Source organism: Heterodontus francisci, chromosome 11 (genome assembly GCF_036365525.1).
Source record: "Heterodontus francisci isolate sHetFra1 chromosome 11, sHetFra1.hap1, whole genome shotgun sequence".
Taxonomy (NCBI): domain Eukaryota; kingdom Metazoa; phylum Chordata; class Chondrichthyes; order Heterodontiformes; family Heterodontidae; genus Heterodontus; species Heterodontus francisci.
In genome coordinates, this window is record NC_090381.1 from 25,850,074 (window position 1) to 25,876,189 (window position 26,116).

The following is a 26,116-nucleotide window of genomic DNA, read 5'->3' on the forward strand; positions in this document are numbered from 1 at the left end:
ACGTGACGCACAAGCAAATTGGCATAGGGTCAATAAGATCAGAGAGTTGAATGCGTGGCTCAAAGATTGGTATGAGAGAAGTGGGTTTCGATTCCAGAGGCACTGGCACCAGTACTGGGGAAAGAGGCAGTTGTACCGTTGGGACTTAACCTCAACCGTGCTGGGACCAATGTCCTGGCAAATCATATAACTAGGGTATAGAGAGGGCTTTAAACTAAATAATGGGGGGGGAGAGGGGGGGGATTTGGGCAATGATAACCAGTGTGTGACAAGAAGGGACATAGTGTACAAACATAAGAGTGCACCAGCAAATAAGGTCGGAGTAGAGAAAAATGGTTTAAAATAAACAGAATTAAAGGCTCCTTATCGAAATGCATGTGGCATTCATAAAAAGGATGAATTGATGGCACAAATAGAAATAAATGAGTATGATATGATAGCCTTTACAGAGACATGGTTGCAAAGTGACCAAGGGAACTAAATATTCGCGGGTATTTGGCGTTTCGGGACAATAGGAAGAAAGGAAAAGGAGGTGGGGTGGCTCTGTTGATAAAGGGTGAGATCAGTACAGTAGTGAGAAATGATCATGACTCAGAAGATCAAGATGTAGAATCAGTTTGGGTCGAGACAAGAAATAGCAAGGGAAAAAAATCACTGATGGGAGTAGTTTATAGGTCCCCTAACAGTAGCTACACTGTAGGACAGAGTATAAATCAAGGAATAATAGAGGTTTGTAGGAAAGGTTCTGCAATAATCATGGGTGATTTTAATCTTTAAACTGGACAGATCAAATTGGCAAAGATAGCCTGGAGGATGAATTCATAGAGTGTATTTGGGACAGTTTCTTAGAACAATACATGCTGGGACCAACCAGGGAGCAGGCTTTTTTAAGCCTGGTAATGTATAATAAGACAGGATTAATTAATGACCACATAGTAAAGGATCCTCTGGGCAAGAGTGATCATAACATAATAGAATTTCACATTCAGTTTGAGGATGAGAAATCTGAGTTTGAAACTAGTGTCTTACCTTAAATAAAGGCAATTCCAAGGGTATGAAGACAGAGATGGCGAAAGTTGGACTGGGAAAATAGGTTAAAAGGTAAGATGGTAACAAAGCAGTGGCAGATATTTAAGGAGAAATTCCATAACTCTCAACAAAAATATATTCCATCAAGAAAGAAAGACTGTGTGAGAAAGATGCACCATCAGTGGCTAACTAAGGAAGTTAGTGGTGGCATCAAATTGAAAGAAAAGGCGTACAACACTGAAAAGATTAGTGTTAGGCTCGAAGAATTGGAAAATTTTAGAAACCAGCAAAGGATGACTAAGAAAATAATAAAGAAGGAGAAATTAGAGTATGAAAGTAAACTAGCAAGAAATATAAAATCAGACAGTAAAAGCTTCTACAAATATTTAAAAAAGGAAAAGAGAAACTTAAGTAAATGTTTTTTTTACTTGAAACAATCACATTCACTAGACAAAAAGTACCAGGAAAACTAATAGGACTAAAGGCTGACAAGTTCCCCGGACCTCATGGTCTTCATCCTAGCATCTTACAAGAAGTGGCTGCAGAGATAGTGGATGCCTTGGTTGTAATCTTCCAAAATTCCCTAGATTCTGGAAAGGTCCCAGTGGACTGGAAAACCACAAACATGTCTATTCAAGAAAGGAGGGAGACAGAAAGCAGGGAACTGTAGGCCAGCTACCCTAACATCTGTCATTGCAAAAATGCTAGAATCCATTATTAAGGAAGTAGTAGCAGGACATTCGGAAAATCATAATGCAATCAGACAGTGTCAACATGGTTTTATGAAAGGGAAATCATGTTTGACAAATTTCTTAGAGTTCTTTGAGGATGTAACAAGAAGGTTTGATATAGGGGAACCAGTAATTGTAGTGAATTTACATTTCTAAAAGCATTCGATAAGGTGCCACATAAAAGGTTACGACACAAGATAGGAACTTGTGGTGTTGGGGTTGATATATTATCATGGAGAGAGGATTGGCCAACTAACAGGAAACAGAGAGTCAGGATAAATGGGGCATTTTCAGGGTGACAAACTGTAACTGGTGGAGTGCCACAGGGATCAGTGCTGGGGCCTCAACTATTTATGATCTATATTAATGACTTGGATAATATTCAAATTTGCAGATGATACAAAGTAGGAAAGCAAGTTGTGAGGAGAACACAAAGTGTCTGCAAAGAAATATAGATAGGTTAAGTGAGTGGACAAACAATTGGCAGATGGAGTATAATGTGGGAAAATGTGAGGTTGTCCACTTTGGCGGCAAGAATGAAAAAGCAGAATATTATTTAAATGGAGAGAGACTGCAGAATTCTGCAGTACAGAGCGATTTGGGTGTCCTCGTACATAAATCAATGAAGGTTAGAATGCAGGTACAGCAAGTAATTAGGATGGCAAATGGATATTGGCATGTAGCAAGGGGGATGGAGTATAAAAGTAGATAAGTCTTGCTACATTTGTACAGGGCATTGGTGAGACCACACGTGGAGTACTGCATACAGTTTAGGTCTCCTTAGTTAAGGAGGAATAAACTTGCATTGACGCACAGTTTGGGTTCTGCCAGGGCCACTCAGCTCCTGACTTCATTACAGCCTTAAGCCAAACATGAACAAAAGACCTGAACTCCAGAGGTGAGGTGAGAGTGACTACCCTTGACATCAAGGCAGCATTTGACTGAGTATGGCACCAAGGAGCCCGAACAAAACTGGCGTCAATGGGAAGCAGGGGGAAAAATATCTGCTGGTTGTAGTCAGAGCTAGCACAAAGGAAGATGGTTGTGGTTGTTGGAGGTCAATCATCTCAATCCCAAGACATCGCTGCCGGAGTTCGTCAGGGTAGTGTCCTAGGCCCAACCATCTTCAGCTGCTTCATCAATGACCTTCCCTCCATCATAAGGACAGAATAGGGGATGTTCGCTGACGATTGCACAATGTTCAGCACCATTTGCGGCTCCTCGGATACTGAAGCAGCCCATGTCCAGATGCAGCAAGACCTGGCCAATATCCAGGCTTGGGCGGATCAGTGGCAAGTAACATTCACGCCACACAAGTGCCAGGCAATGATCATCTCCAACAAGAGAGAATCTAGCCATCACCCTTTGACATTCAATGGCATTACCATTGCTGAATCCCCCCTATCAATATCCTGGGGTGACCATTGACCAGAAACTGAGCTAGGCCAGCCACATAAATGCTGCTAGACGAGCAGGTCAAAGGCTGGGAATTCTGCAGCAAGTAACTCACCCCCTGACTCCCCAATGCCTGTCCACAAGGCACAAGTCAGGAGTGTGATGGAATACTCTCCATTTACCTGGAGAGCTCCAACAACACTCAAGAAGCTCAACACCATTCAGGACAATGTAGCCAGCTTGATTGGCACCCCATCCACCACCTTCAGCATTCACTCCCTTCACCACAGACGCACAGTGGCAGCAACTCAGCGAGGCTCCTTCGACAGCACCTTCCAATCCAGTGACCTCTACCACCTAGATGCATAGGAACACCACCACCTGCAAGTTCTTCTCCAAGCCAGCCACCATCTTGACTTGGAAATATATCGCTGTCCCTTCACTGTTGCTGGGTCAAAATCATGGAAGTCCCTTCCTAACAGCACTTTGGATGTACCTACCCCACATAGGCTTCAGTGGTTCAAGAAGGCAGCTCACCATTCTCTTCTCAAGGGCAATTAGGGATGGGCAATCAATGCCTATCCAGCCAGTGACTCCCATGAATGAATAAAAAAAAGGAAGCAGTTCAGCGAAGGTTCACTAGGCTGATTCATGGGATGAAGGGGTGTTTGATAAGGAAAGGTTGAGCAGGTTGTGCCTATATTCATTGGAGTTTAAAAGAATGAGAGGTGATCTTATTGAAACATGTAAGATTATGAGGGGGCTCAACAGGGTAGATGCTGAGAGGATGTTTCCCATCGTGGAGGAATCTAGAACTAGGGGGCACAGTTTAAAAATAAGTGGTCTCCCATTTAGGAACATAAGAACATAGGAGCAGGAGTAAGTCATTCAGCCCATCGAGCCTGCTCCGCCATTCAATATGATCATGGCTGATCATCCACTTCAATGCCTTTTTCCCACACTATCCTCATATCCCCTTATGTCATTGGTATTTAGAAATCTGTCAGCCTCTATTTTAAACATACTCAATGACTGAGCTTCCACAGGCCTCTGGGGTAGAGAGTTTCAAAGATTCACAAACCTTTTGAGTAAAGAAATTTCTCCTCATCTTTGTCCTAACTGCTTCCCCCTTATTTTGAAATTGTGCCCCCTGGTTCTCGAGTCCCCCACCAGGTGAAACATCTTAACTACACCTACCCTGTCTATCCATTTAAGTATTTTGTAGGTTTCAAAGAGATCACCTCTCAGTCTTCAAAACTCTAGAGAAAACAGGCCCAGTTTCCCCAATCTCTCTTCATAGGACAGTCCCACCATCCCAGGAACAAGTCTGGTGAACCTTCATTGCACTCCCTCTATGGCGATAATATCCTTCCTAAGGTAAGGGGACCAAAACTGCACACAGTACTCCAAGAGCGGTCTAACCAAGGTTCTACAAAATTGAAGCAAGACTTTACTACTCCTGTACTCAAATCCTCTTGCGATAAAGGCTAACATACCATTAGCCTTCTTAATTGCTTGCTACACCTGCATGTTAGCTTTCAGTGACTTATTGACGAGGACACTTAGGTCCCTTTGTACATCGACACTTTCTAATCACTTACCATTTAAGATATACTCTGCACATCTATTCCTCCTACCAAAATGGATCACCTCACATTTTTCCACATTATATTCCATCTGCCACGTTATTACCCACTCACTAAGTCTGTCCAAATCCCCTTGAAGCTGCTTTGCATCTTCCTCACAACACACATTCCCACCTAGTTTTGTGTCATTCGCGAAATTGGAAATATTGCATTTGGTCCCCACATCCAAATCATTGATATGTATTGTGAATAGCTGGGGACCAAGTACTGATCCTTGCGGTACCCCACTAGTCACAACCTGCCAATGCAAGAATGACTTGTTTATTCCTACTCTCTGTTTTCTGCCTGTTAACCAATCCTTAATCCATGCCAGTATATTACCTCCTATTCCATGTGCTTTAATTTTGCTAACCAACCTCCTGTAGGGGATTTTAGCAAAAGCCTTCTGAAAATCCAAGTATACTACATCCACCGACTCCCATTTATCAATTCTGTCAGTAACATCCTCAAAATACTCTAACAGGTTCATCAAACATGATTTCACATTCATAAATCCATGTTGACTATGCCCAATCAGTTCATTATTATCCAAGTGTTCATTTATCACATCTTTTAGAATAGCTTCTAACACTTTCCCTATTAATGATGTAACGCTAACAGGTCTGTAGTTCCCTGTTTTCTCTCTCCCTCCCTTCTTAAATAGTGGGGTGACATTTGCGACCTTCCAATCTGCAGGAACCGCTCCAGAATATATAGAATTTTGGAAGATGATCACCAATACATCCACTATCTCCATAGCTACCTCTTTTGACACTCTGTGATGTAGAATATCAGGTCCTGGGGACTTAACAACCTTCATCCCCATTAATTTCTCCAATAAAACCTTCTTACTAATACTAATTTCCTTCAATTCCTCATTCCCCCTAATCCCTTTGATCTCTAATTCTGGGAGATTTCTTGTATCTTCCTCAGTGAAGACAGACACAAAGTAATCATTTAGCTTCTCTGCCATTTCTCTATTCCCCATTATAAATTCTCCTGACTCTGCCTGTAATGGATCCACATTTGTTTCAGCCAAATGTTTCCTTTTTATGTACCTCTCGAAGTTTTTACAGTCTGTTTTTATGTTTCTTGCTAGTTTACATTTCGGATGGATGTGAGGAGGAATTTCTTCTCTCAGAAGATTGTTAATCTTTTTAATTCGTTTTGCCAGAAAGCAGTGGAGTTTGGGTCATTGAATATATTCAAGTATAATTGGACAGACGTCTGATCTACAAAGTGGGGGCAGGTAGGAAAGTGGAGTTAAGGCTACAATCAGATTACCCATGACCTCATTGAATGGTGGAGCAGTCTTGACGGGCCGAATGGCCTACTCCTGCTCCTATTTCTTATGATCTTTATGATCAGACAATACAGAATTAAAGTAATTTGCAAAAGAACCAGAGGCGACATGAGGGGGAGAAATGTGTGCAGTGAGTTGTTGTGATCTGGAATGTACTGCCTGAAAGGATGATGGAAGCAGATCCAATACGAACTTTTAACAGAAAATTGGATAAATACTGGAAGGGGAAAAATTTGCTGGATTATGGGGAAAGGGCAGGGGAGTGAGACTAATTGGATAGCTCTTTCAAAGTGCTGACACAGGCATGATGGGCTTCCTTCACTGCTGTATCGCTCGATGATTCCATGATATGATCCTTTGGCTCACATGTGTTAATGGGCTGGATTTTACCGGCCCCTTGACGCCACGGGTCATGGCACGGGAGCCTGTAAAATGCTATGGGGAGAGGCCCGCCTCGACCTGCAACATCGAGAAGGGCCCGCCGCACATTACTGGAGGCGGGACCTCAGTGCGGCCCCCCCACCCTCACTGCCTAGTGGCGGCACCACAATTAGCATATGGTAAGAACTACTTACTATGCTGATTATGCAGCCCACCACCTCTCCACTGACAGCTCTGGATTTTTCGCTGAACGGGCAGCCGTCACATGTCATCCCGTTCACAATCTGAAAAGCTGGTGGGTCTTCAGAGGCAGAAGTTGTCTCCAGCAAAGATGAGTTGTGTTATTCAGGAGTCTCACTCTGCCTTACGGAAGGGAGGGGGTGGGGGATATTCAAGGGTCTAACTCTGCATTCCGAAAGAGAGGAAGGGGGGATACACAGGGGTCACAGTCTACATTCTGAGAGGGAGGGAGTCTAGGATTACTGGAGGGAAAGCTGTGCTGGCATGAAGGGAGGTACCATGTACCATCCCTCTGTTAACAGTGTCTGCTCTGTGTTTGTGAGAGGGCAATGGCACACTAGGCACCCTGTGTGGGGATGGTGCCAGAAAGGGCAGGAGCATTAAGGTTTTATGGATGGTGGGGGCAATCGATTCAGGTGGTAGGATCTTGATGTGGTCATGCTGTCCCACTCTGAGTGTTGGCCAAGATGGGCAATGCCATGGCACGCCAAATAATTGATCCAGGAAAGCAGTAAATGTACCCGTCAACACCAATCCATGTCCTGTTAGGAACCTTAGAATTCATGCTGGGTTCAACTTTATTTATCACATGGAAATAGGTATGGCTGATCCTACATTGTGTGGTCCTCTGCACTTGAGGATCCGTATGCGTCAGAGGAAATATCAACAGGCAGGTGCGATCCACGTAGAGGCTCCCAGTCGCGAGCAGCAGCCCCCAAGGGGAGCCCGCCATTACGATTGTCGTGCATCTACAGGCCCCCACATGACATGCCATCGGATGTCAGAGCACCAGTATCAGAGGAGATTGCACATGTAGAGAGAGTGGTGCCACCTCTCTGTCCCCTGCTCAAGGATAACCTGAAGCCCATGGGCTTCAGTGGACATCCCATGACTTTGTTCCTCATAGTGGCAGCGGTTCTTAACCCTGATGCCTCTGCAACTTTTTAGGGGCCCACCAGAGACTTTGTGGGGTCACACAGTCAGCAGTGCACCGCTGCATCAGGGAGGTCACCAATGCCCTGCACCGGAGGGCCAGTGAGGATGTCCGCTTCAGGACGGACTCTCACAGCCAGGCCCAGAGGGTCAGTGGTTCTGGCACCATTGCCGAAGAACCATAGGTTGTAATGTTCACAGACTGCACTCATGTGGCCATCAGGCCTACTGCCAGGCTACCACCTGCAGACATCACCATTAAAGGAGCTCTCTCAATCAAGGTGAAGCTGATATGTGATCACCACAAATGCTTGCAGCGAATGTGTAACCTCTTCTCAGGCAGCTGCCATGACACCTGGGTCTTGCACCAGTCCCAGCTGCCACCGCTATTCACTGAACTGGCTCAGATGGAGGGGTGGCTTCTTGGAGATAAGGGCTATCCTTTGCAGACATGGCTCCTGGCACCAGTGAGAGACTCCACCACTGCTGAAGAGGAGAGATAACAACGCCAGCAACTGAGCTACATGAGCCACCATTGAGCAGGAGTTCGGCATGCTGAAAGAGTGCTTCCAATGCCTGGATGGATAGGGTGATGCCCTGTACCACCGGCTGAAATGGCCAGCTCCTTTCTTTGCTGCTCTGCAAACTACGCACCAAATAGGGGCCAGGCCTGGCATGATGAGGAGTGACGTCAACAGGATTCCTCCTCAGACTATGAGGACATTGAGGACCTACAACATGAAAGATGCATGAGAGGGCAGATGGCACCCAGGCTCTGCACGCAGGGCTAGCAGTGAGCTAGGGATATACGGAAGTGGCTTATCAGACAAAGGCTGTCTGCTCCATAGGAACTGACATGAGCTCTGCAAGCCACACATCATCCTTGCTCACTTGCTGTGCACCAAGCCACATCCCTGTAGCATCCCTGTGTAAACCATCAGAGGCAGCAGCTGACTGAGCCAATGTCCATGTCACTAAGTCCATGGAGATGCCCATGAGTAATGGTGGCATGGCAATGATGTTATTGCACACATTGGCTCTCTTGAAAGGCCAACGGTGCAAAGGGATGTGACATTGGCGCCACATGCCGGCATGCATCATTCGCACAGAGAAAAGGACACACATGTTGATGAGGAACATTTAGTGAAAGACATATTTACATTGCTGTGACACCTGTGCATTCCCATTTGTGTCCGTGTGTTCTCTGTAAACCTCTGTAATACCTTTTATGGTCTATTTAAATCACATCCTGGAATGTGCAAAATTAAGATTATTCACCCAGGTGCGGCACGTCTACACTTGAGTGGGAGAAGAGAATGGCGACTTCACAGCACACTGGGACACTGCAGGCTAAGTATGTGGCAGCAAAGCAGAAAGTGCTGGGGTAACTCAGCAGGTCAGGCTGTGGAGAGAGAAGCAGAGTTAAATTTCAGGTCTGTGAACTTGGACAAGTTAACTCTGCTTCTCTCTCCACAGATGCTGCCTGACTTGCTGGATTTCTGCAGCACTTTCTGCTTTGCTGCCAGATTGACAGCAGCCCCACTCTTCAGCAGTCAGATAAGTATTTCTTTGACAGCTGTCAGGAAGCAGGTGCTGGGGCGCTTAAAATCGGGTCCCAGCACCTGCTGCACAACTGTCAAAAACTCTCACTGCGCCAAATGTCCTACTTCTCCCACATAATATGGGGAGGGCGGCTCGGCGCCTTGATTCTAATGAGCCCCCGCACAAAATATTGCGGGGGCTCGGCGGCGGCCGGCGAATGCTGGCGCGCCGCCGAGTTCAAAAGGAGCCACCGCAGACAGCGGTGCCCAATAAAATTCAGCCCAATATCTTCTGTTACTTGGTTGAGCTCTCATAACAACATGCAGTGTGCTCTATTGGAGGAGCAGCTGTACATTCAGGTCGGGAGCATTTGGGTTTGGGCTCAGTTGGGAACTGGGAAATATAAAGACAAGTCAGATAACTGCGGACAGTTATTCTAAGATTGGCAGTACACAAAGTCTTCTCACAGATGCCCGAGATTTCATTTTGGGAATTCGGAAAAAAGAGAAGGCCCTAATTTCTGAATGAAACTCAGCATCTCCAAAAGTTGTCCTCGCTACAGTTTCATGCCGTTCTTGGATCGTATTCTGCTATGTTGGCTGCATTCAGTTCTGCGTTCTATTGCTTTGTTGATTCTTGTTCTGCTGTTGTAAATATTAAAAGTTGAGCTTACTAAAAGCTCTCGATCTCCTTCAGCTTCACCCATAACTATTTCAACCAGTCATCTTCAACCAGTCATCAAGTGCCTCCTTTATGCAGAACGTCACCCTTATCCAAACTACATTTCATCTGTCATTGTTCCCTTCACTTAGATTTAACACATCTTGCAATTCCTGAGCTAACTCCTCAGATTCAATGGCCCTCTCTTAGTTTGGCTTCACCTGCAAATTTTACTTTCTTATTGAGCTTCTGAACAATCTTCCCCTCTCAAAATAGATTTACTTAAGTGATTCCCTCATCTCCTTCATTGGCTCCCTTAAAATTATATGTACCTGTCTTCTAGTCTTCAGCATTACAGAATCCCAGAGTACGTCAAATAAAATCATTCTGCATTTGTTAACTGTAAAGGATGGCACAAGTTCCATTTCCTGCATGCTGTTTGTCTGGGTCACTTGTTCTTACCAAACCAAGACTGACAATGCTTCTTGTAGCTTTCCTAACACTGGGCCTTGAGCAGTCATGCTTTATTCGTTAGCAACTTGAATTCCTGACTATGTCTTCAGAACAAAAAATCCTGAAGGGGAAGCAAAAACTTTAAAATCTACTCATGCCCAGTCAAACAGGGAAGACATAAGAAGCAATGCACATCTTGGCTTGACACTATCAAGTGACTCAGATAGCCCATAGGGAATGGAATTAGTGGCATCCTTGGGGGATAGTAACTGTCCTGGGACTCAGGAAATAATGAAGTCCAGGAATACATCCATTCAAAGGGGCTAACTTCAAATGAGGGAACTGCTTAAGCAAGCTAATTTTTGGGACAGGATGGAAGGATTGTTCAAAACACTTCAGTGAAGGACAAGTGGAACACCTTTAAAGGCATATTGAGGAATCCGATTGTACTCCGGTGATGCAGCAGACCCTGACACAAGCATGACCAGAAGAGAAATTGACTCACTTTTAATGGCGGTGTCAGACCACATCGCTTGTCTAGGTGCAAAAGGACAAACCCAGCTGATCTCTTACGCTCACTGGTACTTCTTAGGTATTGCATCTATGATGAAGATGGAATCTTCACATTTGCTCCTCCTTCTTTTATTGTTTCTTATTTTCTTCTCTCTTTTCTTTAAGATGTATGTTTTTGCAGCACTTCAGTTCCCTGGTCATCAACCACCTCCAGTACCTTGTCCAAGTGAGCCGATGCAGTGTGTGTCAGCAGACTAATTGACCAAGCCTGATGCTATCTCACCCGATGTCCAAACATACACACCCATTGCAGAAGGGTGTTGTGGGGGGAGGGCGTAGGGATAGGGGGGGTGGGTGTTGGTAGTGGTGGTGATCATTGGATAGCAATCAAGAGCTCGCTAGCCTGGGGCACAGAGGGCAACTGTAATGTCCCCATGACTGCTCCCGCTGAAATCAGAAAACTTAGCACAGACTAGGGATTGAACATGGGAACTTCTGATTGTTGTGGCTCCCTATCACAATGTATTCACCAACTGGCCCACTGGGGGATTCCACTCCTTATACTTCTATTATTGGAAGGGAAAGTCATTTGAGGTTCATCCAGTTGAGGAATGTCATTCTGGGGAATTATATTGTTTTTCTCATTTTGTCACACTATGTCGGTATTAAATATTCCCAGGTTGGATAAAGTGAAACCTCTTTTACTTTGCCCCAACATTTTGCATAACTTCAACGAACACTCTATTACTACACGGTAACATTGCCACTTCCTGCATCAACCTTTCTAAAGCCCTTTGTGAGAGAGACTAGTAATCTGTGAACTTTTCACTCAGTTGGGACTAGCTTAAGTCTGCCCAAACTCTTCAGACAGAGGAGATTGCCAGCCAATTTTAGAAAGAAAATTTTCACTCTCCCTATTGGGAATTGGATTCAAACCCGGATCCCATAGAATAAAATATAATTCTTGAATCCACTGCTCCACCCAATCTCCATAACATTAGATTTTTCTATCATGAAACCTTTAACAAAGTCTTTCTCAACTTTTCCCTGTGCTATTTTTAAAATACATATACTGATTAGAATTATTGCAACATAGATATAGGTTCAAAACATTTATTCAGCCTTTGTGCATTTTGATAATAGATCCTTTCCCAAAGTGAATCATCTCTTCACCCTGGAGTATCATTCTCAATGCCGAGTTTCACTGAAAGTCCTGTGTGGTATTGATACTGCAGATCAATATCTTGTCAAACATTAACTGAACTTAACTGTCTGACTCAAGGGTTCCAACGTACTGAAACTAACAAAGGCAAAGTGATTCTCTCAAAAATATGAAGCTGCAATTGAATCAATGTGCAACATTTGTCTTTCTGTTCATTGCACAATGTTTATGAAGAATAGTAAAGATCTCACTTAAAAGTCAAGGCATTGTTTCAACCAAATATTTAAACTTTGTTAGCCCATGGTTCATTGCTTGTCTGAATAACGATTCAAATATTTTCTTTCTGCAAAGAGTTTATTGCACCACATTGCAGTCAATAACTGTCTGTATAATATACACAAGTATGTAAAATAATGTAATTCCAGCATTCTTTTTTGCTGATTTTTTTTTCAACATAATGGTAGAATCGATACGATCTTGACCAAGAAACTCCATCCCTTAGTAATTAACACATCCACCCAAGGTCACACCCAGTTATTGCCGTTTACGTGCCACCTTATCATTTTATGGTCTTTGAGCAAGAGAGCGAAGGTTGGGTTGCCTTTATGAAGCACGCAGAGCGACAGAGAGGAAAAGAGTGTCAGAAATTGAAGTGAGAGGTTTCCTGGTGCTCAAGCTCGTGACAAGAGGCGATCATTTTCTTGTGGCTTTCACCTTGGGACAAGACTTTATTATTAAGATTGACTATGGCAGCAGCTATTGAGATTACTGGTTTCCTGATGGGGCTAGCAGGATGGATGCTTACTGGATCCACATTGGCGAACAATTACTGGAAGATTTCCACTGTTTATGGGAGTGTGATCACAAGCTCCAGGTTGTATGAGAATCTGTGGAAAAGCTGTGCCCAGGATAGTACTGGCGTCTTCAACTGCCGAATGTTTGAGACCATGCTCGGCCTATCTTGTAGGTGCTTTATTCTTAATAATTACAGTAGAATTGCTTTTCCTGAATCCTTGGATATTTAATGGTTGAAAGGCTAGGTAGAAGGGCAACTTAATATTCTATCAATGGCTGCCATTCAAAACAATTGCTTTTATAACTATTTTTAAATTCGGTTTACCAGTGGCTGGAACTTAGTTTCGATGAGTAAATTCCATGTTAGTTAACAATTTTAAGTAACCAGTGTCTCTACGGCCAAAAAGCTAGCCAAGGACAGTAAATGTTTTAAAAAATAATAGATTAATAATTGGACAAGAATGTTCTTTAATCCAACTGACTTTCTTTCAAGTTAAGATTGACACCTTTGAGAATCTTCCTTTAAATTTCCATTCTTTTAATTGTCTTTTAGAACTAACATGCTTTTTTACACTGACAAGTGACATTGGTGAAAGGCGATGGAAGGAAATTATACTACTTTTTGTTGAACAATGAACGAATGCCTGTTACCTAAACTTAAACAGCTAAAGGAAAGATGTTAGGAAAGGTTTAAACTTGTACCATCACTCAAGTGCTGTTGCAATCAAATGCAAGTTCTAACTTCCTTATTGTCCCCCAGAAAATGTCTTTCACAGTCATTTTCATTCAAGATACCTATCCAAAGTAGGTTTAAAAATATATAGATTTATATTGTTATGTAATGTTGATTTTTTTGGTTGAAAATAGTTTAAAAATTAACAAACTATTAAAATCTCTTATATATGTAAGTATAGCATAAACCTTCCGTGACCTCCTCCTACACAGCGGCACAGTGGTTAGCACCGCAGCCTCACAGCTCCAGCGACCTGGGTTCAATTCTGGGTACTGCCTGTGTGGAGTTTGCAAGTTCTCCCTGTGTCTGTGTGGGTTTCCTCCCGGTGCTCCGATTTCCTCCCACATGCCAAAGACTTGCAGGTTGGTAGGTAAATTGGCCATTAGCAATTGCCCCTAGTATAGGTAGGTGGTAGGGAAATATAGGGACAGGTGGGGATGTGGTAGGAATATGGAATTAGTGTAGGATTAGTAGAAATGGGTGGTTGATGGTCGGCACGGACTCGGTGGGCCTAAGGGCCTGTTTCAGTGCTGTATCTCTAAACTAAACTGTTGTAGTGAATTTTCTCAACACCAACCAAAGTAGGTGTCAGTGAGTTATGTCTTACGATGGAGTCTTTGATTTAACACCCTCAGTCAAATCCTTGCCAAGGGCGAGGATGTTCTGAATGTTGTAGCTTGGAGTTAGACAAACAGCTAATGTCAATTGAGACAATGTTTATTTTTATTGGATTAAATTTCCACACAGACCAACAATGATGGCAACATTTTGCTCCTCCTAATCCATTAACCTGATTCTCGGTCCTATAGAACAAAGTTACCTCATGAAAAAAAGTTAAAATCAGATAGATGTTCCAAGACCACACGAGGTGTATGTAGGTAATCACAGTCTTAACAATTGGAACCAACTAGTGACAAAAACCACTTGTAACCTTTGAAGAAACAAAAGTATCAGTAAAAATATTATATTTGCTTTAGAATGATTTATTTAAATGATTATTGAAACTTCCGTTGGTTTACAAAAAGGGCAAAACGTTACTGGACAGTTCTTAACCTCCATTTTGATTGCGAGTCTTACCAGTGCTTCAGGAGTCCTGAAAGTACAGTATCAAAATGGAGGTCTCAAAAACAGCATTGTAGATGTGGATTGCAAACCTTGTGGAAGAAACTAAACATGTCATGCAGATAATGTAAAATATTCAAACCACATTTCTGAAGTGAGAAACGTGAAGATTTTCATGGGATCTAGTATTTTTTTGGAACAGACTGAATCTTTACTCAATTCCTTGAAATTAGTTCCACCTATATACATTTACCTAAGATTAATTAACTCTTAGACTTTTATTGCACAGATTTAATCTTTAATTAACCTCAAAGAGTCGGCCTAATTGTTAAGTAAAGACACTGCAGCTCAGCTGATTTATGTAACCTGTTTAGAAAGACATTGACAATTTTGGCAGTTATTTCCCAGCAGCTTTCTGTCTTATTACAGTCAGGCAAATGGATGAGTTTTAAAGGAACAACTTCCACTTGGCCAAGTTCACATTTAAGCACTTAACATGCTTAAATGTTGCTGCATATGCTACTTTTCCATTGGGATTAATCATTGAATCATACAGCTCAGTAGGAGCCCATTGTGCCTCTGTTGGCTCTCTGAAAGAGCTAGGCAATTAGTCCCAATCCCCCTTCTCTTTTTTCAAGTCCTCCCATATTTTGTTTTTTATTATAAATCCAATTGCTTTTTGAAAGTTACTATTCAATCTGCTTTCACCACCATTTTAGGCAGTGTATTTCAGATCGTAACAACTCTTGCATAAAACGATTTCTCCTCATCTCCCCTCTTGGTTCTTTTGGTAGTTATTTTTTTATTTTTTTTAAATTTTATTTAGAGATACAGCACTGAAACAGGCCCTTCGGCCCACCGAGTCTGTGCCGACCATCAATCACCCATTTATACTAATCCTACATTAATCCCATATTCCTACCACATCCCCACCTTCCCCCTACCACCTACCTATACTAGGGGCAATTTAAAATGGCCATTTTACCAATAAACCTGCAAGTCTTTGGCTGTGGGAGGAAACCGGAGCACCCGGCGAAAACCCATGCGGTTACAGGTGTCCTCTGGTTATCAACCCTGCCACCAGTGGAAGCAGTTTCTCCTTATTTGCTCTATTTACATAAAGTTGTATACCTCTATGAAATCTCTGCTTAACCTTGCCTGCTCTAATCTACTTCTAATAAAATAACTTGCATATTAAGTTTTCTAGCCTTTAGTTTAGTCAGGACAACCTGCATTTGCGTTACTTTCCACTATTTTTACATTCAAATGAGATGGTAAATCCATTAAAATAGCAAGTAGAATGTGAGAATATTTCTATGACTATTGGGTACAAGTCTATAGAGGTTATAGTCTAGGTCTTATAGTGCAATGGTCAGATCGCACTTGGAGTGTACAATGCTAATTGTGCGACAGAAAGGAACATGAGGCATTGGGCAAGGTGCAGAGAGGAGCAGCAAGAATTATCCCAAGTTTAAGTGAGATGAAGAAAGTTGAGAGATCAGACATTGAGAGAAAAGATTACGAGGGGAACTTATCAAAGTACATAAAACATTAAATGGTACAGAAAAGATAAAACCAAAATATTACTTCAAAGTCAATTAGGTTAGTAAGCCTAAAGGAAATAAATGTAAATCACAGGCAATTTTAGATGTGTATTGGGAAGCTTCTGTCTTCAAAGGGAGAGAAATGTATGTAATAATCCTCCAGGTAAAGTTGTAGGTGCAAAGACATTGGAGCATTCAAAATACAGTTGAATGGATAGTCAATGGCTCATTGAGTCTTTTCTCTGGCCTTCTTTGTTCTTATGTTCTTTTGTAGATTGTATGGCACTGCTCCAGGTACTTAACAGTTGCAACAATATGGCGGAGCTCTCAGGTTATGAATTGAGGTCCAGAAACATATGGAGAGGTAGGACTGCCAAATGCCATGGGTGAGATGGATGTTTCCTACAGTGACCTCTCAGCCACAGACAGATCTTGACACATCCTTTCTGAAAGCAGGAATCCAGCTGTTATTCTTCATGTCAAACAAGGAGGGAGAAACTCTTCAAATTGGTTTCTTTCCTTCATCTAGCCTCCATTCTACCTGGATCAGATGTCCATGACTGTCTTGTCCATCAGTAGAATACACAACATCAGGCATTGCTAGGCTTGCTTATCACCCCTGGTGGACAATATTAATGTTCATGCAGTAGCCTTGGCTGTGGTGATAACTAAAGGGTAAATTGAGTGAGTCCATGCTTCCACTGTTGAACCTCATTCAAAGGTAACATGAGTTCGAGGATTAGGACTACAATAGCACTGTCTCTGACCATAGCTTCCTTCAAGCAAGGCATATCGTAGGTAGTAGAGGATCATTGAATTTACCTGCACATTTCATCCTCTGTCAACCATGCTATAGTGGCAGAAAATTCCTTCCCCAATAAAATATCTACTTGATGTATCTTTGATGTGCATTCATCATATTTACCACTATACCAAATTTCAGGAGGAGTTAGATACACAGTTGAAAATGGAAAAATTGCAGTGCAATGAGAAGGAGTGTAGTGAGGTATGGCATTAATTGGGTATCTCTTTCAAAGAGCCAGCACAGGCATGGGCCAAATGGCCTCCTCCTTTACAGTAAGTCTACGATTCTATGACATGCTTAATCCTAGACATGTGCCAAGCTCCAGAGCACTCCAAATTCAGTGTTTAAACACACTGGAACACCAAGCTGCATCACAGGTTTATCTAGTGGTTTTAGGAGACATTGTGAATGTGATCTTTTCCTGGTTGGCCCAGGAATTTACAAAATCATGATTTCCCCATTAATGAAGCCTATCCTCTAAGGAAATATTAGTTATAGACACAGAAGTTGATTGGAGAGCTCAATTTGGTCAGATACCCATAAGCAGAATTATGAGATATTTGTCCTTATTGGTTGAAATAACCTTATGGAGTAGCTAGCTGTTTAACAAACAATAACTAGTATGTAGGTGGTTGACACTCCCTTTCTGTGACTTTGCCATGTATTTGCTGTAGTGTGGTCTCCTCAAACATTGCCAAGAAGGCTTCCATGAAATATAAAATCTGATTTTACGAGACGTCGAAGAATACAGATGGAAGATGCTGGGCTAGATCTTAAACTTGGCACTTGGCTGTAAAACTGGCATTACAGATCAGTTGCCCCATATAGAAACACCCCGGTATTCATTGTCATTAACTTCTATGGAAATGAAGATCGGGGATGGGAGGTGGGGGCCATTTCTGTATAAAATGGTTGATCCGGGATTATGCCAGTTGAAAATCCATACCATTGAGTCAAGCCTTCACTGAGAGCAATTACATTGCGAAAGTTGAGGCTTGATCATGGAGACAGGTAAAATATTTGCCTGCCAGGTTTGGTGTCTTTGTTTATATGACTTAAGCTATCAGGAAAATGACCAAAAAAGGAGAAGGAAAGCTCACTAAATTGAAGGTGTTGCTGAAGAATGTTAATCATTCTTTAGGTGCAGTTTTATTGGATAACCGTCCCACAAGAGTAGGTGAAAGACCATTGTTATAGTCAGAAGGGTGTAGTTTAATGCCATTTATGAATGAAACTAGGAAACCAAATTACCTTCCTTGTCAATTCTTATCAACTGAATTATTGATCGTTTTATTAATCACAGTTCTGGAGAAAGCATCAAAAAAGAAACAGAATTCTTAGTTCGACTCCTGTTTCAGTGGCGGTGCCTTACTTCCAAAATTATCACGTTAAAAATATATTATTGGCCTACCAAGTATAATTTCTCATCATTTATGGGGAGTATTTGTAAAATAGTTTGTATGCATGTATGAATTACACATGCGTTCATATGTATGTGTGTGTATTGCATGTGTTTGCATATGTAAATATGTGTGTGTGAGTATGTATGTGCTCATGTGTGTATGCGCATGTTGGGGTGGGACTTAAGCAGAAAACATTGTTATTTTGATTATAAATGAATATTCAAATGCAACTGCAATGACAGATGGAGAACAACTAGGACAGTGAGTGTTATTGATGATAAATTACCAGCAGATTGCGAAAAAAAAAAGCTGATAGTCAATTTGCACATAATAATGTCATGAGTTTGCTGCAGGCTCAGAAAAATTAGAATGATACAGAATGACAGGAGGCCATTCACTCCATTATGTGTTTATCATTGAAGGGTCCATGCCCAAAGTGGAAGACCCCAACAAGATTGAAAAGAGTAGAAAAGAAGAGACAGTTGAAGTAATAGTGGTCAGATGATACCAAGTTTGGATTTTAGATTACCAGAATGAGAGGTGACTGATGGAGGCAAGGAATTCAACTATTTTGTGTTCCTAGAAAAAGTGACTCAGAATAGGAGATACAAAAATATAAGAAAGAGTCAAGGATGAGAAATGGTCATTTGATCCATTGGCCCTCATCTACCGATTATAAGAGTCCAACTTAATGTTGACCACCAACACCACTACTACCTTTAACTCCATTACAACGACAGTTTTTTTATTATCCTTTGAGTAAGAACATTGGGCATGAAATTCATCTTGGGTGTGGAGTAAAATCGCAACAGTGAATCAGGTATCTGCATTACACTTCACCAATTGATTTTACAGCAAAAAATGAAATCAGGCAGCGTGTAAAAGGAGTTGCAGATTCACTATCACCAATTTTATGTCACCGCCCAAGTTAAATTTCACCTCCAATCATTTTACAATCAGTTTTGAATTTACTTTGTAATCATTTAAACTTACGCCTTTCAATCCTACAGAGAGATGTGAAGCTGTGGATTGCACTACCATAATTAGTAGTTGAAGCAGAGATAATGTCAACTTTTACGAATAGGTCAGATAGGTGGCTGAAGGAAATGGGATAAAGGAATATGGGAAGAGAGCATGCACATGGAACTAGGACTACTGCTCATGTGAAGAAAAACACCAACACAGGCTGGTTGAGCTGAATGGCCTTTTTCTATGGTCTGCTTTACCATAATGCAATACCCTGGATTTATCTTATTTATACCATTTTGTAGTTTATACATTTTAGGGAGATGTGCTCATTGAAATCACAGTGAGGGTAGAGGAGGAGAGACAGACAGACAGAGAGAGAGAGACAGAGAAGGGGGGGCACACACACAAAAGCAAAACATTGAATTACATTGAATATACTGCACAGAAACGGCCATTCCGCCCTACGGCCGGAATTTTACGCCGCCCCAGCGGGTCGGATGGTGGCATGGGGGTGGTGTAAAATTGAGCGGCAGGCTCCGGGAGGCCTAACCACCCCGATTCCGCCTCCGACCAAGTGAGAAGCGGCCCACCTGCCCAAGGCCAATTAAGACCCTTAAGTGGCCACTTAACGGCCACTTAAGTGCCCTCGCCCGCCTCCACGGGTATTTTACCTGCGGCAAGCGGGGGTGCTGGGGACGTTAAAGGCCACCCAGCTATAGCTGTCGGCCTTTCTGCACCGCGGGGAGGGGTGGGGGGGGGGGGTGGTGCTGGCAATCAGGCACAGGGCGCCCGATTGAGGGCCGCCCCCGCCTCCCAACCCAACCCCGGGATCCAAGGCACACCCCCCCCTCCCCCCAAATGACCACCCTAGCCGCACCAGGGCACGACCGATTCCCCTGGTGAGGCTGCCCAAACTTACCTTCTGTCCCGGTTCCATTGCGTCCTCCTCAGTCGGCTGGGCTGCTGTCTCAGCAGTGGCCACTGCTCCCGGTGGCGCTGCTGAGACTAAGAGCTGCCGGCCCGCTGATTGGCCAGCAGCTCACTGAGGTGGGACCTCCTCCCTCAAGTGGGTGGAAGTCCCGCCTCAGGCCAATTGAAGCCTGGGGACCCGTAAAATATCGGACGGATCCCCGGGCTGGGTGGGAGTGGGATCGGCGCCGACATTTACGTCAGAGTCCGGCTCCCCTCCGTCCAGCATAAAATTCTGGCCAACTAGTCCATTTATGCTTCACTCGAACCTACCCCCATCCTTCCTCACCTAACTCCATCAGCATAATCCTCTACTCCCTTCTCCCTCATATGTTTATCTAGCCTCCCTTAAATGTATCTATACTATTCACCTCAACCACCCCCTCTGTTAGCGAGTTACACATTCTCTCCAGTCTCTGAGTAAAGATGTTTCTTCTGAATTCCCTATTTTAATTTCCTGGTGACTATTTTTTATCAATGGCCTTTCATTTCGCTCTTCCCCACAAGTGAAAGCATTCTCTCCGCATCTAGTCTATCAAAACCTTTCATAATTTTAAAGACCTTTATTAGGTTACCCTTGAACCTTCTCTTTTCAAGAGAAAAGAGACCCAGCCTGTTCATTCTTTCCTGATATGTGTAACCTTGTATTTCTGGTATCATCCTTGCACTCTGTCCAGTGTCTCTATATCCTTTTCACAATATGATGACCGGAACTGTACACAGTATTCCAAGGCTCAATACAAACTGAGCAAAACTTCTCTGCTTTTCAATTCCATCCCTCTAGAAATAAACCCTAGTGCTTGGTTAGCTTCTTTTATGCCCTTGTTAACCTGCATCATAAATGTAATGATTTATATGAGGTCATATTTAGAGTTTAGGAAGAACAACATTTAAAGGAACAATGCCCATTGTAACATTGATTTTAAAAAGATTACATGGGATGATTTCAACATTGTACACTCCCAGTTGAAAGGTGGTCACACTCGATATGAGAATGGGTGGTGAATTGGAGCTACACTGTGGTATGGTCTCCAGTTCATGCTTCCTTTGAGTGTAGTTTCCCACGGAGAGCATGAGATCACAGAGTCACTCCTTACGTGAGTAGCTCAGGCTTTGAGAATTTAAAGGGAAATGTAAGGACCCAAATTAGAATATTCCCAATCAATGCTCGACTTCATTGTCTGGATTACCATAGGATTTCTTAAAATGTGGGCTTCAGGACTCGCTGCTCACCCAATGTTGCCCTTCTGTTCAGCAGATTTCATCATTGTACTCCCAAATTTTGAAAATGTTATTGTCTCATATCCAGTCAGATGGATAAATAACTTTATTTTGATTTTTTGGGGGGTTACTTTGATGTTCCTCAACAGTTGAGGAATGGAACACTTTCCCATTTTTCACTTACGCCAGGTTCTATGAATCAACTGTTGTACCTTCAACAAAAGGCCCATGGATACCTGGGATATATGCAGCGATGGGATTACCACCAATTTTACAGCAGCCGATTGGGAGACCCACCTCACCCTCTCCCAGAGGAAATTCTGGTTGTCATGATAGCGTGAACCACTCCCAGGGCAGGCAGAACATAGTCAGAATCAGAGTAGAATGCTTTACATTCTCCCAACAAGGTGCTTCTCTTCCAGCCTCAGAGGAGCAGTCCCTATTGCACCAATATGATACTTGCAGTTCACATCATTGTGGTGTCATAGAGAGACAATTCCAATTAAAAGGGATAGACTAGTGTTGTGGCAACTTGAAGATGGGTTGAGATCATCCAAATTCTTCACATAGGATTCTTATGGTCAGCAGTGAGGATAGACCTAGATTGCCTTAATATGGGCAGGATTTGGTAACTGAGAGAAGAAGAAGGAAGTTCTCTTTGAGGACTGTTAAAAAATTGCTGTTTATACCGGCTTTCAGAACTGTCTATGCACGCTGTGGTGACTTATATAGAGGAGCTGTACTGATGGATCAACACTAAAACATTTCCTTTCCCTGCAGCATATATACAAGCATGCCGTGCTCTGATGATCATCGCCATCATTTTGGGAGCTTTCGCGACACTGATGGCTCTACTTGGCTTGAAATGCACCAGTATTGGGAGCATGGAAGAGAAGGTAAAAGGAAAGGTTGCCCTTTCTGGTGGAATTGTCTTCATTCTAGCAGGTTAGTAAAATTACAAGGGTTTCCAAAGTAATGGGTTAACCAGTTAAATGGCGAGTTGCAAACTGAACAAATGGAACAACTAGCCCATGGCTGATAAAACATTTTGAGTGGAGCTAAAGAATTTATTTGGCATGGAGCCTGACACACTAAGAACACATAAGAAAACTGCAAACTTTTCAATACTGGAAAAGCATAGGTTGTTGACCCAAAACTTCCCTACATATGCTGCAGGATGGCGAGATAAGGGCACACATTTACAAAATAATTCATATAGTGCCTTTCATGTTGGTTGAGGGTTAAATATTGGCCAGGAATTCCCCTGCTCTTCTTTGAAATAGTGCCATCTTGTTTGTCCTCCTGAGAGGGCAGACTTGGTTTAATGTCTCGTCCAATAGACGACACCTTCGACAATGTAGCATTCCCTCAGCACTGCACTGGAGTGTCAGCTGGACTATGCGTTCAAGTCTCTGGAGTGGAATTGTCCCTTAACTTCAAAATGTGAAACTGAGTACTTATATGACAACTGTCTGTGGGGAGTCGTCAACAAATTACATTATAAGATATATGATTCATATTCGGTACTGCAGATAACAAGTAAATTATTAGTTATAATTGAAATGACAGCTTAGTAATAAAATGCTGATACCATGAGTAAGCTTTACTGAACGCTTCTTCTTGAAACCTGGTTAGCAATTATAGAATCATAAAATAATACAGCACAAAAGGAGGGAATTCGGTCCATCAACTCTTTGAAACAGCAATCCAATTCGTCCCACTCCACTGCTCTTTTCCTATAGCCCTGCAAATTGCTCCTTGTGAAGTAGTTGTCCAATTCCCTTTTGAAAATTACTATTGAATCTGCTTCCACCATCCTGTCATGCAGTCTGTTCCAGATCATAAAAATTGTCACTAACAGGAACTGAGTCCTAAGTGCCCTAAGTGGGATTCAAATGACTCTCTGCAATGCGAGCCCATTTTGAACCACTTGCCACGCCACGTGAGTGACAACTGATACAGAGCCTGTGATCAAAGGAAGTTGTTAGTTCCTTCAGAGAATACACTGACATCTGTATTGGATGTTTCACTTAACATTAACATCAGCTTCCATGTGGATGTAGCTTAAATTGATTATTCATTGCTTGAGATAAACTTAACTATTCACCATATACTTCATGGCTCATATTTCTTATTAGTCATGTGATGCTTTGGGGCAGGAATTGTTATGCATTGCACCAGTTTTCCAAGCACAAAACATAACTATTTAGCAGTGGGATGTGGCCTGCTCCTAATGTGCACCAGCATTGGTCTAACCGCTAAATTGGTTGGGACCAATTGATAGGCATCCCGGATGGATGCCTAAACAAGTGTTAGGCCCCTTAAATGTGTGAACTGGGGGCTTAGCGCCAGTTTAAGAATCACTTTTATAAAATGAGTTATCGATGAGCAAGAGAGGTGTGAGGCCCAAGGTAAGTGTCAAATGTTCTTTGTGGCCAATAGGACCGAGAGTGCTGGAGTCTTGGCAACCTCTCCGATGTGTGCTCCCTTTAAGCACAGAGCTGAGAGGGAGGGATTGGTGAATTTACCCTGTCATACAGAGCATTATCTGTCACCAAGATTCGGTATTTGTTTAACAGGTCAGATCCATAAACGTTAAGTATTTACATCATGAATTTAATCTGATGATCTTTTAAGACACGGGTAAGTTTTGGAGGCGATGCCCTGGTTTAGGACCTTAATTGTTCGAGTGCTGATTGTAGAAGTGGGCATGGGAGGTTGGCAAGCCCACTGGATTTTCCAGCCATTTATTTTAATAACTTGAAATTCATGAACCAGGAGCATTGACCCCGCCCCACTTACCGGAGATTCAGCACTCAAAATTAACCCCATAATCTGTATTCCATTATTATTTGTTGGAACTGGTTAAGTGCTTAATTTAGAATCCAACTTTTAAAATAATGGGTGAATTCATTGTGACAGGTTTGCAAACATGCAGGTTTTTTAAAGAAAAAAAATGGGATCATTCATTGGTGAATATGCTGCTCAGTACAGAACTCAGCCAAACACACCATGAAGGTCTTTGGTTCAATCTCCAGTTCAACCATGGCACTGCCTGACCATAGCTGGGGCCATGACAGAACCTCTGCAATAGGTTTAACTACTCCTGGATCAGGGAGGGCAAATTGGGGTTCTCACTCCTAACCACTATCAGGCAGGGACAGGATTGGGTTTATGGCAATGATGCCCTTTGTGTCATATAGCCTGGTAACACTCACTTTATAAGCTTGCATCAAAAAAAGTGGGTAATTGGGTAAGTTACCAAAGGTGACCTGGCAAGAGTCGGCACCCTCAGGAGAGGATGAAATTGAGTGGGGACAAGGGTTCACTTTGTGCAGTAACTTGTTCAATGCTGACATTGTGGTTTGAAGCAAACCCAACAGAAATGACTTCAAAAGGCAAAGTTGCCTCAATTCCAGCCTTGGGTAAATTGAAATCTAAGCACATCAGAACATGAGGAACAGGATTAGCTATTCAGCCTCTCGATTCTGCTGCACCATTCAATTAGATCATGACTCATCAAAGCAATTTACCACTTTTGCTCCATATCTTTTGATACCCTTAGCTAACAAGAATCTATCAATCTCAGTCATTAAAGTTCCAATTGTCCCAGCATCCATAGCCTTTTGGAAGAGAAGGTTCTAGATTTCTACTGCCCTTTGTCTGAAAATTACTTCCTGATTTCACTCCTCAATGGCTGAGCTCGAATTTTAAGATTATGTTCCCTCATTCCTGATTCTCCCACCAGATGACATTGTTTCCCTTTTATCTACCCTATCAAATCCTTTCAAAATTTTAAATACCCCAATCAGATCATCCCTGATTCTTCTTCTGCCTTTAAAGAGGTGACGGTTCAGGTACAGTCGAGGTACATTCCCACAAGGGGAAAAGTCAGGCAACGAGAGCCAGAACTCCCTGGATGATGAAAGAGATAGAGAATAAGATGAAGCAAGAAAAGAGGCATATGAAAGATGTCAGGTTCATAATCCAAGTGAAAACCGTGCTGAATATAGGAAGTTCAGAGGGGAAGTGGAAAAGGAAATAAGAGAAGCAAAGAGAAAGTATGAGTAGAGACTGGTACCTAACATAAAATGAAATCCAAAAATTTTCTATAGGTATATAAATAGTAAAAGGGCAACAAGAGGAGGGGTGGAGCCGATTAGGAACTAAAAATGGGATCTACACATGGAGGCAAAGGGCATGGCTGAGGGACTAAATGAATAGTTTGCATCTGTCTTTACTAAGGAAGAAGATGCTACTGAAGTCACAGTGAAAGAAGAGGTAGTTGAGAGACTGGATATGCTAAAACTGATAAAGTGGAGATATTAGAAAGGCGGGTTGCACTTAAACTTGATAAGTCACCAGGACCGGATGGGATGCATCAGAGGATGTTGAGGGAAGTAAGGATGAAAATTGTGGAGATTCTGGCCGTAATCTTCCGATCCCCCTTAGATACAGGAGTGGTGACAGCAGACTGGAGAATTGCAAATGTTACACCCTTGTTCAAAAAATGGTGTAAGGATAAACTCAGCAACTACAGGCCAGTCAGTTTAACCTTGGTGGTGGGAAGCTTGTAGAAACAATAATCTGGGACAAAATTAACAGTCACTTGGACAAGTGTGAATTAATTAAGGAAAGCCAGTATGGA

At 42.5% G+C, this 26,116-nt stretch overlaps 1 protein-coding gene across 2 annotated transcripts in view; it reads left to right on the forward strand.

The window, feature by feature from the left end:
- The window catches only part of LOC137375147 (claudin-15-like), a 51,542-nt gene that overhangs the window by 15,839 nt on the left and 9,587 nt on the right, over nt 1-26,116 (forward strand). Inside the window, exons 1-2 of one of the 2 annotated variants that reach the window (XM_068041836.1) lie at nt 12,354-12,930; nt 22,249-22,413. In XM_068041836.1, the coding sequence (XP_067897937.1) occupies nt 12,714-12,930; nt 22,249-22,413 (382 nt within the window). In that variant the 5' untranslated portion in view covers nt 12,354-12,713. Of the gene's footprint in view, nt 1-12,353; nt 12,931-22,248; nt 22,414-26,116 lie in introns of those variants that run through there. The other variant, XM_068041835.1, reaches the window with a different exon arrangement.